Source organism: Rana temporaria, chromosome 3 (genome assembly GCF_905171775.1).
Source record: "Rana temporaria chromosome 3, aRanTem1.1, whole genome shotgun sequence".
Taxonomy (NCBI): domain Eukaryota; kingdom Metazoa; phylum Chordata; class Amphibia; order Anura; family Ranidae; genus Rana; species Rana temporaria.
Genome location: NC_053491.1, coordinates 200127303 through 200142986, shown reverse-complemented (window position 1 = coordinate 200142986; position 15684 = coordinate 200127303). Strand labels below are relative to the sequence as shown.

General features: G+C 39.1%; 1 protein-coding gene across 1 annotated transcript in view; it reads left to right on the top strand.

Moving 5' to 3' along the window:
- Positions 1-15684, top strand: part of PLXNC1 (plexin C1) — a 151119-nt gene that overhangs the window by 98444 nt on the left and 36991 nt on the right. The window contains exons 17-20 of the mRNA XM_040344126.1: positions 265-371; positions 4733-4786; positions 6683-6822; positions 11456-11654. Coding sequence (XP_040200060.1) covers positions 265-371; positions 4733-4786; positions 6683-6822; positions 11456-11654 — 500 coding nt within the window. The remainder of the gene's footprint in view (positions 1-264; positions 372-4732; positions 4787-6682; positions 6823-11455; positions 11655-15684) is intronic.

Genomic DNA, 15684 nt, shown 5'->3' with positions numbered 1-15684 from the left:
ATGCATTGAAGCTCTATAGTCTTATAATGCACTCTTATGTAAGGCCATTTAAGAATTTGACATGGCTATAGAACTTGAACTCCTTATCGACAGTCTAGTTACAGTACCAGAACTAACTCCATTAAATTGTATTTTAATCCTGACACTAGATAAGATGTGAACTTGACTTATAGTAGTTACATATCTATAATAATGTTTTCTGTTCATGTGATGATCATTTTTATTTTCTGTAAACAGTTGTATACCTGTGTTATACATTTGCAGGTTTTGCAGAATTTCAAATGGATAGAGAAATTGTGAACTTTGAGGCATTGGGTACCATTCCATTCTTTGACTACAAACATTTTGCTTTAAAAACATTTTTTCCCGAGGTAAACAAATTATTTCTCTAAAAGATTTAACACATAAAATTGAAGTTGAAATCACCAGGGGCTGGTGTCCCTGGCTCCCTGGTAGATTTTGTATAGAGAACTTGTATGTGTGTGTGTTTGTGTGTGGATGTATACGTCCAACTATATATACGGTATCTCACAAAAGTGAGTACACCCCTCACATTTTTGTAAATATTTGATTATATCTTTTCATGTGACAACATTGAAGAAATTACACTTGGCTACAATGTAAAGTAGTGAGTGTACAGCTTGTATAACGGTGTAAATTCACTGTCCCCTCAAAATAACACTTAATGGCTGTGTGTTGAGTTATTTTGAGGGGACAGCAAATTTACACTGTTATACAAGCTGTACACTCACTACTTTACATTGTAGCAAAGTGTCATTTCTTCAGTGTTGTTACATGAAAAGACATAATAAAATAATTTACAAAAAAGGGGGGTATACATACTGTGTATATACAGTAGGGATCGAAAGTTTGGGCACCCCAGGTAAAAATTTGTATTAATGTGCATAACGAAGCCAAGGAAAGATGGAAAAATCTCCAAAAGGCATCAAATTACAGATTAGACATTCTTATAATATGTCAAAAAAAGTTAATTTTATTTCCATCATTAACACTTTGGGCAAATGTTTTGGCACCCTGCAGAGTTAATATCTTGTACTGCCCCCTTTGGCAAGTATCACAGCTTGTAAATGCTTTTTGTAGCCAGCCAAGAGTCTTCCAATTCTTGTTTGAGGTATCTTTGCCCATTCTTTCTTACAAAAGTCTTCCAGTTCTTTGAGATTTCTGGGCTGTCTGTCACGCACTGCTCTTTTAAGGTCTATTCATAGATTTTCAATTATGTTGAGGTCAGGAGATTGTGAAGGTCATGGCAAAACCTTCAGTTTACTCCTCTTGATGTAATCCCCTGTGGATTTTGAGGTGTGTTTAGGATCATTATCCATTTGTAGAAGCCATCCTCTCTTTAACTTCAGCTTTTTCACAGATGACATCAAGTTACCATCCAAAATTTGCTGACATTTTATTGAATCCATTCTTCCTTCTACTCGTGAAATGTTCCCTGTGCCACTGGCTGCAATACAACCCCAAAGCATGATTGATCCACCCCCATGCTTAACAGTTGGACAGAGGTTATTTTCATTAAATTCTGTGCCCTTTCTTCTCCAAACGTACCTTTGCTCATTCCGGCCAAAAAGTTAAATTTTTACATCATCGGTCCACAGAACTTGTTTCCAAAATGCATCAGGCTTGTCTATATGTTCATTTGCAAAGTTCAAACGCTGATTTTTGTGGTGAGGACGTAGAAGAGGTTTTCTTCTGATGACTCTTCCATGAAGACCATATTTGTACAAGTATCTCTTTATAGTGGAATAGTGTACCACAACTCCAGTGTCTGCCAGATCTTTCTGGAGGGATCGTGCAGTCAAACGTGGGTTTTTAATTGCTTTTCTCACAATCCTGCGAGCTGTTCTGTCTGATATTTTTCTTGGTCTTCCAGATCTTGCTTTAAATTCCACTGTTCCTGATGACTGCCATTTCTTAATTACATTCCGAACAGAGGATATTGACATCTGAAAACGCTTTGCTATATTCTTATAGTCTTCTCCAGCTTTGTGAGCGTCAACTATTTTCAGTTTCAGTTTTCTAGACAACTGCTTAGAAGAACCCATGGTGCTGATTGTTGGGGCATGGTCAGATGAGTCTGGGCATTTAAAACCTTTGAGATTGACATCACCTGGTCTTCCCAGACGATGATTGAGAACAATCCATGACACAGGCAGGTCTCAGCTTTGCAAAGGGGGCAGCGCATGCTATAAATTCTGCAGGGTACCCAAACTTTTCCAGATGCCATTATTTTGTTTTCTCAAATTTTGAAAGTGTAAATGATGGAAATAAAATCTAACTTTTTTTGACATATTATAAGAATGTCTAATCTGTAACTTGATGCCTTTTGGAGATTTGTATGCACATAAATACAAACGTTCGATCCCCCCTGTATGTGTGTGTATATATATATATATATATATATATATATATATATATATATATACTGTATATAAAATATATATTTGACAGATAAAAGGATAAATAATTTGTAAACATTTGTAAAAATTCAAGATCTAATATCTATTAGGTTCCATTAAGTAAACCATTGCAATATCTTACAATGAATTATTTATGAAAAACATATACAGTCCTTTTAAGATGACAAAACTTTTTAAGATGTACAATACGCTGTGTTCCGATCCATAATTTGTACAGATCTGAACGCAACAGTATTGTATGCTTTTGGCCCATTAAACCGCTCTATTTTTGTCCATAGCATTTAGCTACATAAATCAAAAGTAGAAAAATTTGCATTCATGGCCGGATCTTGACGATAAGCACCCATTTGTGCTAATGTTTAGATGCGTAAAGTGTAAATGGACCCTACGCACCACCACCACTGCCTAGTGAATTCTATGCCAACATTTAGAATGACCGAAGGGTGAGGTCATTCCAGGCCTATATTGGTGCTGCTGTTTACACCTTATTGATGTTTACATCTCCCTCTGAATGAACCATTCATGCGGAATCAGCACAAGCACAGAATGACTTCAGCTTTTGCTCATTCAGAATGACTGAAGACCAAGGTCATTATGCATTGCCACCACGTAAATTGGTCATTCAGGGGAAGATTTAAACATTAGTATGTAATCAGTGGTGATGGCACAGATGCAGAATATTCATGGATGGTGTAAAGCGGATACGAACACATTTTTATGCAAGATCTTGCTGTCAGCAATATCCTGTGTAAAAAGATTACATTTTTTAATAAATAAATATTGCTTAAAACCGCCCAAATTATGTAATGTCCCACAGTAGGACCCTTTCTATATATCACCTATATTTAAATATACTTACAATCTAACTTTTATTCCCCCTTTATATACAGATTTTTTTTTTAGGTCCAAGTTAAAGGTTTTCAATGATCCAGTCATAAATTTGCTTTGTGAAGAGATGGGATAGTCCTTCTTCTATGCATTTTACAGCCTGGCTTCCACAGGAGGTTATAGGAGGGCTAATATAGCAAATATTACCTTCTAAATACACCAATGGGGAGTCAGCAACCCAGACAATGGGCCAGATTCAGGTACGGCGGCGCATCTTTGAGGCGGCGTAGCGTATCCTATTTACGCTACGCCGCCTTAAGTCAGAGAGGCAAGTGCTGTGTTCTCAAAGCACTTGTCTCCTAAGTTACGGAGGCGTAGCGAAAATGGGGCCGGCGTAAGTGCGCGTAATTCAAATGAGGATGAGGGGGGCGTGTTTTATTTAAATGAATGGTGACCCGACGTGATTGACGTTTTTTACAAACGGCGCATGCGCCGTCCGTGTACATATCCCAGTGTGCATTGCGGCAAAGTACGCCGTAAGGACGTATTGGTTTCGACGTGAACGTAAATTACGTCAAGCCCCATTCACGGACGACTTACGCAAACGACGTAAAATTTCGACGCAGGAACGACGGCCATACGTAACATTGGCTACGCCACCTAGGGGGCAGATTTATCTTTACGCCGGCATACCTCTAACGGAAACGGCGTATCTTTACTGCGACGGGCAAACGTACGTTCGTGAATCGGCGTATCTACTCATTTGCATATTCTACGCCAAACTCAATGGAAGCGCCACCTAGCGGCCAGCCGAAATTTTGCACCCTAAGATACGACGGCGCAGGCCGTCGTATCTTAGGTAGGTTTAAGTGTATCTCAGTTTGAGCATACACTTAAACATACGACGGGCTTAGATTCCGAGTTACGTCGGTGTATCTACTGATACGCCGGCGTAACTCTTTATGAATCTGGCCCAGACTCTCTAGGGAAGTGAAGGCTTCTAGGAAATTTTTCAGGAGCCTGTGGTCAGTGAGCATGGAACATCGGGATTCATAATTGATGCTGGTCTGTGTATTTTTTTGTTCATTCTCAACCTAGGCAACTATTCTTCCATAGGAATATTACATTTCTATGGGCACTGTGATCCCAGCAAGATAATGGCAATAACATTGACAATATGTGTGCTGTCAGACTCAAGCAAAAAATTTGGTAATTAAATTGGACCTTCAGACCCCCAAGAGAGAGGTGCACCATCTTTATGTCAACACATGTATAATTCACTTTCAACAATTAACTGATAAAAAGCTTGTATGAATGTACAATATGGATTTATAAAGTATGGGGCCCAGTACACTACAAATGCAATGTTTTGTCAAACTTCTTTGTAAGTAAAATATAAATATTGGAAATTGGTTTATTGTAAACTTTAAATAAATTCACTTATCTTTGTTTTTTTTTTCCAGTCTGATGGAAACAGGCAGGACTTAAGTGAAAAATTGTGTGAAAATGTTCCTTCAGTAAGTTGAAACTTTGTGGTTTGAGGGTAAAAGACAAATACTTTATATATCTAAGTCTTAAGTTTAAACATGGGTGATAGGAGATGCAAAATACCAAATGAGTAGTATGTGTGAAAGCAGCCCTGTGTGTTCCTCTGTTAGCTGGATATTCCATTTAGTTGCACCCCAGAAGACATCCCAGAACCATATGAAAGTAAACCCGTGACTATACATACTAAAGTAGTTTTATATTCTGAAAAGGCAGTTAAAGAACTTTGAGACATGCTATTATTCTCCACTGTTGCTGTAAGCTTTGTAGAGAAAGTAATCTTCAAAGTTCGCAACAGAGTCACAGAAATCACAATTTCCTTACCCTGTAGGCCTTTTTCACATGGGTGCCTGAGCCCATGCAACTTAAATTCTGGTGTTTTCCAAGAATAGAATTTGGTCTATTTTTTAAGCTGTATATACCATATTCTCCTGTTTACGTGAGCACCAGTGTATTTCCAGGTCTTGTATGGAACGTTGTGCAAATAACAAGAAAATAAAGCACATGGACACCTTAAAATTCATACGAAACTGTTATCAGAACATGCAGCCTAGCATGCCAGGAAAGGTGGGGGACAGGCCCTGGTCTAGAACCATACCAGGCCACAAAGGAAGGGTACCTGGCCAGGTAGCCCCCAGCAAAGCACATTGTTCCCATGTTGATGAGGACATAGGCCTCTTCCCCATAACCCTGGCCTGGTGGTTGTGGTGGTCTATGGGTGGGGGCTTATCTGATGGCCCCCAACGTGAACAAGTGGTTGTACATAGTATCCCTACTCATTCCCAATTTTTTTTTAAATACATACGAAAATACTGACATACGTTAATAAGTTCTTTATTTTAAAAAATCCACAATGTAAATACATTGTCAATCACGCTGTCCAGTGATGCAGATCATACTTAAATTTGCGCTGTCACTGAACTCCGAACATGCAACCGATGTTCAGTCTGAATGTGAAGCTCATCCCTAGTGGAGACAGCACTACAGGATTATTTGGACAGAAGGACATATATATGATTTACAAGCAAAGAGTCTAATGGCTGAAATATGAGTCAATGTATTATATTTGAATGTAATTTTGATATGTTGATATTGATAGAATATTTAAACAATATATGTATTAATATATCCCATGGTTATGAGTAATGATAAATGGGTATTCATTATATGGTTGTGCATTAATTCCATGAATAGGGCAGAAACATATGTTTTGTATATACATTGTATTTGTTAAAATTCTCAGCTATATTTTATGCCAGATAAAATATGAGCTTTGATTTTATGGGCACTGCTGCTGCAACTTTGCATTACGTACAGTGATTACAGGGGGTCACTTGCTCAGCACCTTGTTTATTTAGAAAACGTATTGTAGTCTTTTAAAGTACATTTTCTGTCAACAGACAAGGTGGAGAGGAGGTATGGATGAACGGCATGATCTGTCTTCGTGCAGTCACAATGCGCCATGTGTACATTGAAAATAATACGCAACATTTTCAAAATGAACGGAGTGACAAGTTAGCAAGTCATGTTGGGGTGCCATTCAAAATGAATGGCACTGCATTGTGTCAACAAATTTGACTTGTGGTGTCATACATTGCGGTAACGTGTGCATTAATGGGTGCATTATCACAACAATCTAGCAATGGGTGAGACGTGTGGCAGCACTGGTTCATTGTATGCTTATTTCACAACTGTATATAATAATAAAAATTGTAATTGGTGCTTTTATTGGCAAATTAGCATGCAACTTCCCTTACCCTAGCTTGTTCAGATGTTATTTTCTTATAGGGTTACCATTCACTTTTTTGTGTAGAATAAAATAATTAGTTTCATTGTAAAATATTAATTTGTGGTTCATTTCTCAACAGCCTTTCCAGAAGAATCCTAGAATTCAAACAGATGAGAACGATGCTGTAACTATTTTGAAGAACTTATTTCAGAACCAAGGATTTCTAGTTCTGGTGATTCACACATTGGAAAAGCAGAAGGATTTCTCAGTCAAGGACAGGTGATAAAGTCTGACTTAAAAAAAAATGTTAGGTTCACTTAAACCAATTGCATGGATTAGCCTTTCTCATCCATGGTTCTGTAGAATCCTAGAGTTCCTCCAGAAGTTGATAGGGGTTCCTTGAGCAATGAGCAATTTCTGCCTTTCAAATAAGCAATCACTGACCCAGTGATGTAATCACTAATATATGGGAGCACCAGGGATGTCTTAATGAGAGGGCACACCTGGGCACTGCCCAGGGGCCCTAGCTGCATAGGGGGGCCCCTGCCCTTTCCCCAAAGCAGCTGATCCATGAGCCCAGGCTGCCGCTCTGCATCCCAGATATCCCCCCAGCACTCTGACCCCTCTACACCCTAGATATCCCCTACCTCCTACCTACTTGATTTCTGTTTACCTCCACTGTCTCCATTGTAGGGGCCTCAGAGCATTACTTTGCCCAGGGGCCCATGATGCTATTAAGACGGCCCTGGGGAGCACCATACTAGCAGCCAATGTATATGGGCATACACTGAGCACGATTGTAAGATGGCTCTTTTGGAATTACCACTAATGTAAGGATATGTACGATACCTTTTTACTGACCACCAACGTAAGGGGGTATTTCTCCACTCACCACCAATGTATGGGCATTTCTCCACTTATGATCAAAGTAAGGGGCCCTTCACTATTGACTACCAATGTGAGGGAACATTACAACTTTTAATGTCAATTTTCAGTGCATTTCTTTTCTGATTATTATTATTATTATTATTATTATTATTATTATTATTATTATTAATAATATTATTTTTTTCATTTCATTATTATTGCTGAAAATAATTATGTTGTATAATTGGGTATGGGTGTCGCATATGCTAAGAATTCCACATTTTTATTTTTCTTATATCTCAGCTTACTGCTTGTGCTACTTAGATACAGTAATTGGTAATAGGGGGCAAGTTATTTCAAGGGTTCCTTCAAGGTTGATAAAGGCTGCAATAGATTTTAATTTGCCATAGAAGAGTGTAAGGTTTACCAAACATGGACAGATTACCAAGTGAATGTGATATCCAAAGTTTTTGACCTGACTTTTCTTTATTGAAGTTTACAAGTTATTAATTACATTTAAAATATATCTAAACTGAAGAAGGAAAACATAATACATTGTAGCTTACCAGTCCCCAGACGTGGTGGTTGCTGTACAATTTCTGCAAAAATAACAGTTGATCCTGCAAGAAATTCAGTGCCCTTGTAACTTCTTGTTCACTGAGCTAAAATCATCAATTTTTTTTGCAAATATACAATGCAGCAAACTTAAACGGCCTTGGAATGATGTGTCTATACTCTGTATGGTTGTCTTATCCTATAAAAATAGTTGCATTTTTTTATAAATATCACCATATCTTAAGATAATAGCCTATGCACTTTTATGAGCTATGCTTTAAATATTATCATTAATGCACAGCAATAATAACAGTAAGAATAATAATTATAAAAATGTCAGATTTGTATCTGCCCTGTAACATTTCTTTTTTGCCTATCCTGACCTCTTCTAAAACCCGAAAGGATGTAAACAAGGTTCATGCAGAGTGTGAATGCTAAACACAGGATTTCCTTTAAAAAAAAAAAAAAAAAATGATAGCTTGCTGCTACTTTTGTATGAATAGTTCAGGGAGAATTTGTATTGTTTAATCAGTAAACTTTTATAAAGGCACAGAATCAGAGCTCAAGTTTTAAGCATAGAGCAATATCTTCTTCATTACCATTTATAGTAGTTGATGATTTAAATTTTTACAAAAGCATACAAATGCAATAGAAATTGTTCCTTTGCTCTTGATAATTATAAAACTGGATTCACATAGGCAGCAAAACATTTTGCAAATATTTCTGGCCTAAGCTCCCCCTAAACAACGGGGTTGAATTTAACTCAGTTTACCTGTTTGGTTGGTAAGCAGTACTGTGCGACTTCCTGAATGTTTTGATCTTAAAGAGAAGCTTCACCAGTCTCTGAAGGGATGGGATCATGCTCTGCTTAAGTATGTCACAGTACATATTGGCATTCATGGTTCCCTTAATGAACTGTAGCGCTCCAGTGCCAGCAGCACTCATGCAGCCCCAGACCAGGACACTCCCACCACCATTCTTGACTGTAGGCAAGACACACTTTTCTTTGTACTCCTCACCTGGTTGCCTCCACACACGCTTGACACCATCTGAACCAAATAAGTTTATCTTGGTCTCATCAGACCACATGACACGGTTCCAGCAATCCATGTCCTTAGTCTGCTTGTCTTCAGCAAACTGTCTGCAAGCTTGCTTGTGCATCATCTTTAGAAGAGGCTTCCTTCTGGCATGACAGCCATGCAAACCAATTTGATGCAGTCCTTCTAACGCTGCAGCAATGCTGGCAGCACTCATACGTCTATTTCCCAAAGACAACCTCTGGATATGACGCTGAGCACATGCACTCATCTTATTTGGTCAACCATGGCGAGGCCTGTTTTGAGTGCAACCTGTCCTGTTAAACCGCTGTATGGTCTTGGCCACCGTGCTGCTGCTTATTTTCAGGGTCTTGCCAATCTTCTTGTATCCTAGGCCATCTTTATGTAGAGGATGAGGTGCCATGTTGAACTTCCAGTGACCAGTATGAGAGAGTGAGAGCGATAACACCAAATTTAACACACCTGCTCCTCATTTACACCTGAGACCGTGTAACACTAATGAGTCACATGTAGTCAGAGAGGGAAAATGGCTAATTGGGCCAAATTTGGACATTTTCTCATTTATTGTACTCACTTTTGTTGCCAGAGATTTAGACATTAATGACTGTGTGTTGAGTTATTTTAAGGGGACAGCAAATTTACACTGTTATACAAGCTGTACACTCACTACTTTACATTGTAGCAAAGTGTCATTTCTTCAGTGTTGTCACGTGAAAAGATATAATAAAATATTTACAAAAATGTTAGGGGTGTACTCACTTTTGTGAGATACTGTATATTTTGGATGCTCTTCTGCATTCTTCTGAAGAAAATCTTTTACAAACTAAGAGTACTTTGTCATGCAGTAATGCGTTGATTAGATCAAATAACATATTTTCACCATGTTATGGTGTAATGCAAAATTAATTTCAGAAATAGTTATGTTAAAAATTCTTTGCAGAGTACAGAGGTTCCAACCCTATTTCAGAGTTTCTGAATCTGTTATGTTTACCAGCTACAGACAGTAGCACTGTGTCTCACCAGAAAGTTCTTCAATCATTGTTCTTATTAATTACAGAGACAGTGTAACTGGCACTAACATTTCACCACAATATGTTGGATTCCCAACAAGATACAACAGAAAACTCAGTTATGCAGTCAACCAACATCATACCAAAGCAGGCATACCAATTTTACTGCTCTTATGCCTCAAGAAACACATTATATACTGTTCATCTAAAGATTCTCACCAGACCTTATCCTTTGATAAGCTTACAGCCAACCACAACTATGCAGTTAACCGCTTAACGACCGCCGCATGTAAATATACGTCCACAGAATGGCACGTACAGGCATATGGTGCGTACATGTACGTCCCCGCCTTCTTGCGGGTCGGGGGTCCGATCCGTTTTTAGCCGCCCCCTCGCGAGAGCTGAAGAACGGGGAGAGCCGTATGTAAACACGGCTTCCCCGTGCTTCACTGTGGCGACTGCATCGATCGAGTGATCCCTTTTATAGGGAGACTTGATCGATGACGTCAGACCTACAGCCACACCCCCTTACAGTTGTAAACACACACTAGGTGCACCCTAACTCCTTCAGTGCCCCCTGTGGTTAACTCCCAAACTGCAACTGTCATTTTCACAATAAACAATGCAATTTAAATGCATTTTTTGCTGTGAAAATGACAATGGTCCCAAAAATGTGTCAAAATTGTCCGAAGTGTCCGCCATAATGTCGCAGTCACGAAAAAAATCACTGATCGCCGCCATTAGTAGTAAAAAAATAAAAATAAATAAAACTATCCCTATTTTGTAAACACTATAAATTTTGCGCAAACCAATCGATAAACGCTTATTGCGATTTTTTTACCAAAAATAGGTAGAAGAATGTGTATCGGCCTATATTATATATATATATATATGTTTTTGGGGGATATTTATTATAGCAAAAAGTAAAAAATATTGAATTTTTTTCAAAATTGTCGCTCTATTTTTGTTTATAGCGCAAAAAATAAAAACCGCAGAGGTGATCAAATACAACCAAAAGAAAGCTCTATTTGTGGGGAAAAAATGACGCCAATTTTGTTTGGGAGCCACGTCGCACGACCGCGCAATTGTCTGTTAAAGCGACGCAGTGCCGAATTGTAAAAACGCCTTTAGGCATTTAGCAGCATATTGGTCGGGGGCTTAAGTGGTTAAGCAATCAGAGTGGGAGAAGATTTATACAAGCACAGGAATAATTGTTCTAGCGGGAATTATACCTAGATCCTCACCAATGAAGAACTCCAGTTGTAGGCGTTGAACCACCATGCTATAAGGAATACTGTACATGCTATAAAATAAAACTTTTGTAAAAGGTGTAAACGTCATTAGTAGAATTGTGGGATGGAATGCATATGGATTTCTTTAAAAGAAAAAAAACTATATATGTTTGAATTTTGTTGCTCCTAGATGTCTGTTTGCATCCTTCCTGACCATCACCTTTCAGAATAATTTGCTCTACCTCACTGGATTGCTTGATACATTGATTAAAGATCTAATAGAGCAATCAAGCAACAAAAATCCAAAGCTGATGCTAAGGCGAACAGAAACAGTCGTGGAAAAGTTATTGACCAATTGGATGGCCACTTGCTTGTATGGCTTCCTGCGGGTGAGAAAAAAATCATACTTAGTTACAACAGTTTAGATGTCACAAAACTGGCCTGCTATTCCGCATTTAATAACTTATTTTTATGTACAGTAAAACCTTGGCTTGAGAGTAACTTGGTTTGAGAGCGTTTTGCAGGACAAGCAACATTTTTAAATACATTTTGACTTGATATACAAGCGATGTCTTAATATACAAGTAGCGTCATGTCACATCTGAGTATAAAAGAGAAGCGAGGCGCCTCTAGGTGTAGCAATATGGTTACATGTAATGAAGGTACAACATTTAGCACCATATTGCTACACTCAAGCCCCGTACACATGACCAGTTTCCTCGGCAGAATTCAGCTTCCGACCGAGTTTCTGGCTGAATTCTGCCGAGGAAACTGGTCGTGTGTACACTTTCGGCCGAGGAAGCCGACGAGGAGCTCGACGAGGAAATAGAGAACATGTTCTCTATTTCCTCGTTGTTCTATGGGAGCTCTCGTCCCGCCGAGCTCCTCGGCGGCTTCAGGGCTGAACTGGCCGAGGAACTCGATGTGTTTGGCACGTCGAGTTCCTCGGCCGTGTGTACGAGGCCTCAGAGGCACCTTTCTTCTCTTTTATACTCTGTAGCTCCTGCTGGATTTTGCTTCTAATCCCCTTGTGGAGGCTTCCATTTGTGGATGGATATTTTATGGTTACACAACCTGTCACATTTCTATAATCTTTTTATATGGACTATAAACTGGAGGACCTATGAATACATGGTTGTGGAACAAATTATTTGAGTTTCCATTATTTCTTATGGGGAAATTTGCTTTAATATACAATTGCTTTGGATTACAAGCATGTTTCTGGAACTAATTATGCTCACAATCCAAGGTTTTACTGTATTCCATTATGTTAGACTACATTTTAGATTAAAGATGTGACTTTTATTTGTATTTGATCAATCCTAATTATAGTTTACTCTGGCTTTGTGCAGACTTGCAGTTGGGGGGTGGCAAAAATGCACGGTTGAGCCACGTTTATGCTGCCTGCCAACCGTCTCCCCCCACTTAAGCTGCAATAGGCGATGGATTGGGGATGATGCTTTGTTTTGCGCACGTGGCAAAGTTCACCCAAGGGCTGATTGTAGTAACCCAGTTCAACCATGGAAAATTAATATCACTAATTGGACTTCTGTGATTGGAAATCTGATTGGTCATTGTAGGACATGGCACTTTTCACAGCAACAATATTGTGCTGTTTTACTTTTTTTTAAAAAGGCCTGACTATATCATTTCAGATGACACTGTAATGACAGTGTCAATAAATTACATTTTGTGCTGTTTTTTTGATATGAGCTCCTCCTGCTCATAAAAGAGTAAATGAAAAGAATGAATTTCTGTTCCCTGTTTTAATTATTAGACTGCATGCAAACACACATAGAGGAAGCTGAGTCTGGAACATTTATGCAGAACTGAAGAATCTGCTAATTGGCTGCCAAAATGCATTTAATTTCAGTATGAGTGTACAAAATTTGCATAGTTTTGCACAGTTTACATATTTTCCTGTAAGTGGGTTTGCAAAGTTCTATTTTTTGTGGCTATCAAAGGACATATTTAAATGACGGTTTCCTTTAAGGAACCAATGGGGTTGATTTACTAAAGACAAATAAACCGTGCACTAGCAGTTGCTTCAGAGATTAGTAAATGAGGGGGAGAACTGCTGACTTCTATCATCCAATCACGTGCAAGGAAATTGTTGTCTTTTGTTATTTTATTTTTCTTGCATGTGATTGGGTATTCTTTGAAAAGTGAAGTTTTACCTCATTTACTAAGCTCCGCAGCAACTACCGTATTTATCGCGGTATAACGCGCTCCCGCGTATACCGCGCACCCCTAAAGTGACCCCCAATCCTGTGAAAAAAAACTTATTTTTGTACTTACAGTTTTGGTGTCTTGCGCGGTGTCCATCGGCAGCCTCGTCGGGTCCGGCGTCCTTCTGCGGCTTCGGGTGTCCTCTTCGGTGGGTCCGGCGTCCTTCTGCGGCTTCGGGTGTCCTTCTGCGGCGGATCCGGTGTCCTCTTCGGCGGGTCCGGTGTCCTCTTCGGCGGGTCTGGCGTCTTTCTGCAGCGTCTTCGCGTCCTCCCCGCTCGTTTCCCGTGCCGAGTTTTGAATACTGCGCCAGCATATACCGAGCGCAGTACACTCGGGCAGGCTCGGCAACTGTCGCACTCACGTCCTGTACGTCCAGGACGTGATCGCGGAAGAAGCCGAGACTGGCTGACTATACCCGAGTGTACTGCGCTCGGTATATGTCGGCGCAGTATTCAAAACTCGGCACGGGAAAGCAGGTATCGGCGTATATCGCTCACCCACGATTTTGCCCTGATTTTTTTTTTACGCCAATAAATACGGTATTTGCCTTTAGAAAATCTACCTCACAAACTTTTGAGCTTTATAAACTACAGGCTTTTCACAACAAAGAAATAAAGACGACAGAGAAGAATATGTGAAAGGCACTATTAACCCCCCTGGCGGTATTCCTGAGTCTGACTCGGGGTTAGATTTTTGTGCTAGGATCGGTAACCCCGAGTCAGACTCGGGCTTGCCTCGCTGGATCCACAGACAGTGTTTACTTACCATGTCCTTGGATCCAGCGATGCCACCGCGCTGTGTGAGCGAGCGGGACCTCGCTCGATTCACACAGTGTCCTCCTGTGCCGCCGATCTCCGTTCCCTACAACGTTATGACGCACGGGGGCGGAGAACGGCGCCAAATTCAAAAAGGTAAACAAACACATTACATACAGTATACTGTAATCTTATAGATTACAGTACTGTATGAAATAAATACACCCCCCTTGTCCCTAGTGGTCTGCCCAGTGCCCTACATGTTCTTTTATATAATAAAAACGGTTCTTTCTGCCTGCAAACTGTAGATTGTCCATAGCAACCAAAAGTGTCCCTTTATGTCAAAAATGATTTTAGAGCAGCTAGAAAACAGCGATAATAAATTATAATCACTTGCAGAATTGTGCGATAGCGATTTGTGGGGAAATTCGTCATAAAAAAATAAAAGTAATGACAGCGACAATTCTGCAACTGAGCAAATTTCAGTGATTTTAAGTTGATTACATTATTGAATAATTTTTATTATAATTATATTATTATTTGTTATAATTATTTATAATTATTTATTATATTATAATTTATAATTTTGTTTTTAAAAAAATGTCATACCCGGGATGTCTACTAGACTCTTGTTTGGACAGATGTAAGTGAGTTATTCCTAAGAATTACAGCCCTACAGTATAAAACGCCAAATTTCCTTGCAAATAATGGTACCGCTTTCAGCACCTTTTTTCTGAAATAATCATACCGCCAGGGAGGATAAGGGAAGATTCACATAATGTGCTAGTATGCAATGCATACTAGCACTTTATGGCTTTACCTTGTAGGTTTCAGAAAAAAAAACAAGAATTGACTACTGCTTTAAGCTTCACCTGTTGGCTGTATTGAAAATATAAACTGTAAAATATAAAATACTAATTTGGGTTTCATAATGTTTTATATTTACCTGACTAAAATATATACTAAAATTCAAAAATGTACCATTAACCATCCAGTGCAAGAGTCCACCTGATTGAGTATGAATTGAACTGGTTGTTTTACACAGACCTTCATACTACATATTTATTGTTAAATATTGTAGATCTATTTGACAATCTATGGGCAAGCAAAGAGGTGTGTGGCCAACTAAAGCTATGTAGGTCGGTATAACTTGCCATAGACAGCCATGCAGGCCTTGAATGACAATTTACAGATTTGCTGAAATGATCTTTGTAGTAAAGAGATGGAGTTGGAGATGGAGTTGCATGTCCTGCACTACTCAGTTTACAATAACTGCATCCTACAAATGCATCTTGAATTTAAATATTGACCTGAGTATTATTGCACATAGGGTTTTCAAAGTGTGGTCATGCAAGTCTGGGCTGGTATGCTTTTATTTTTCTGACTGCTTCTTAATCTTTACCATGCCTGTTGTGAAACCTAGCATAAAGCTTTG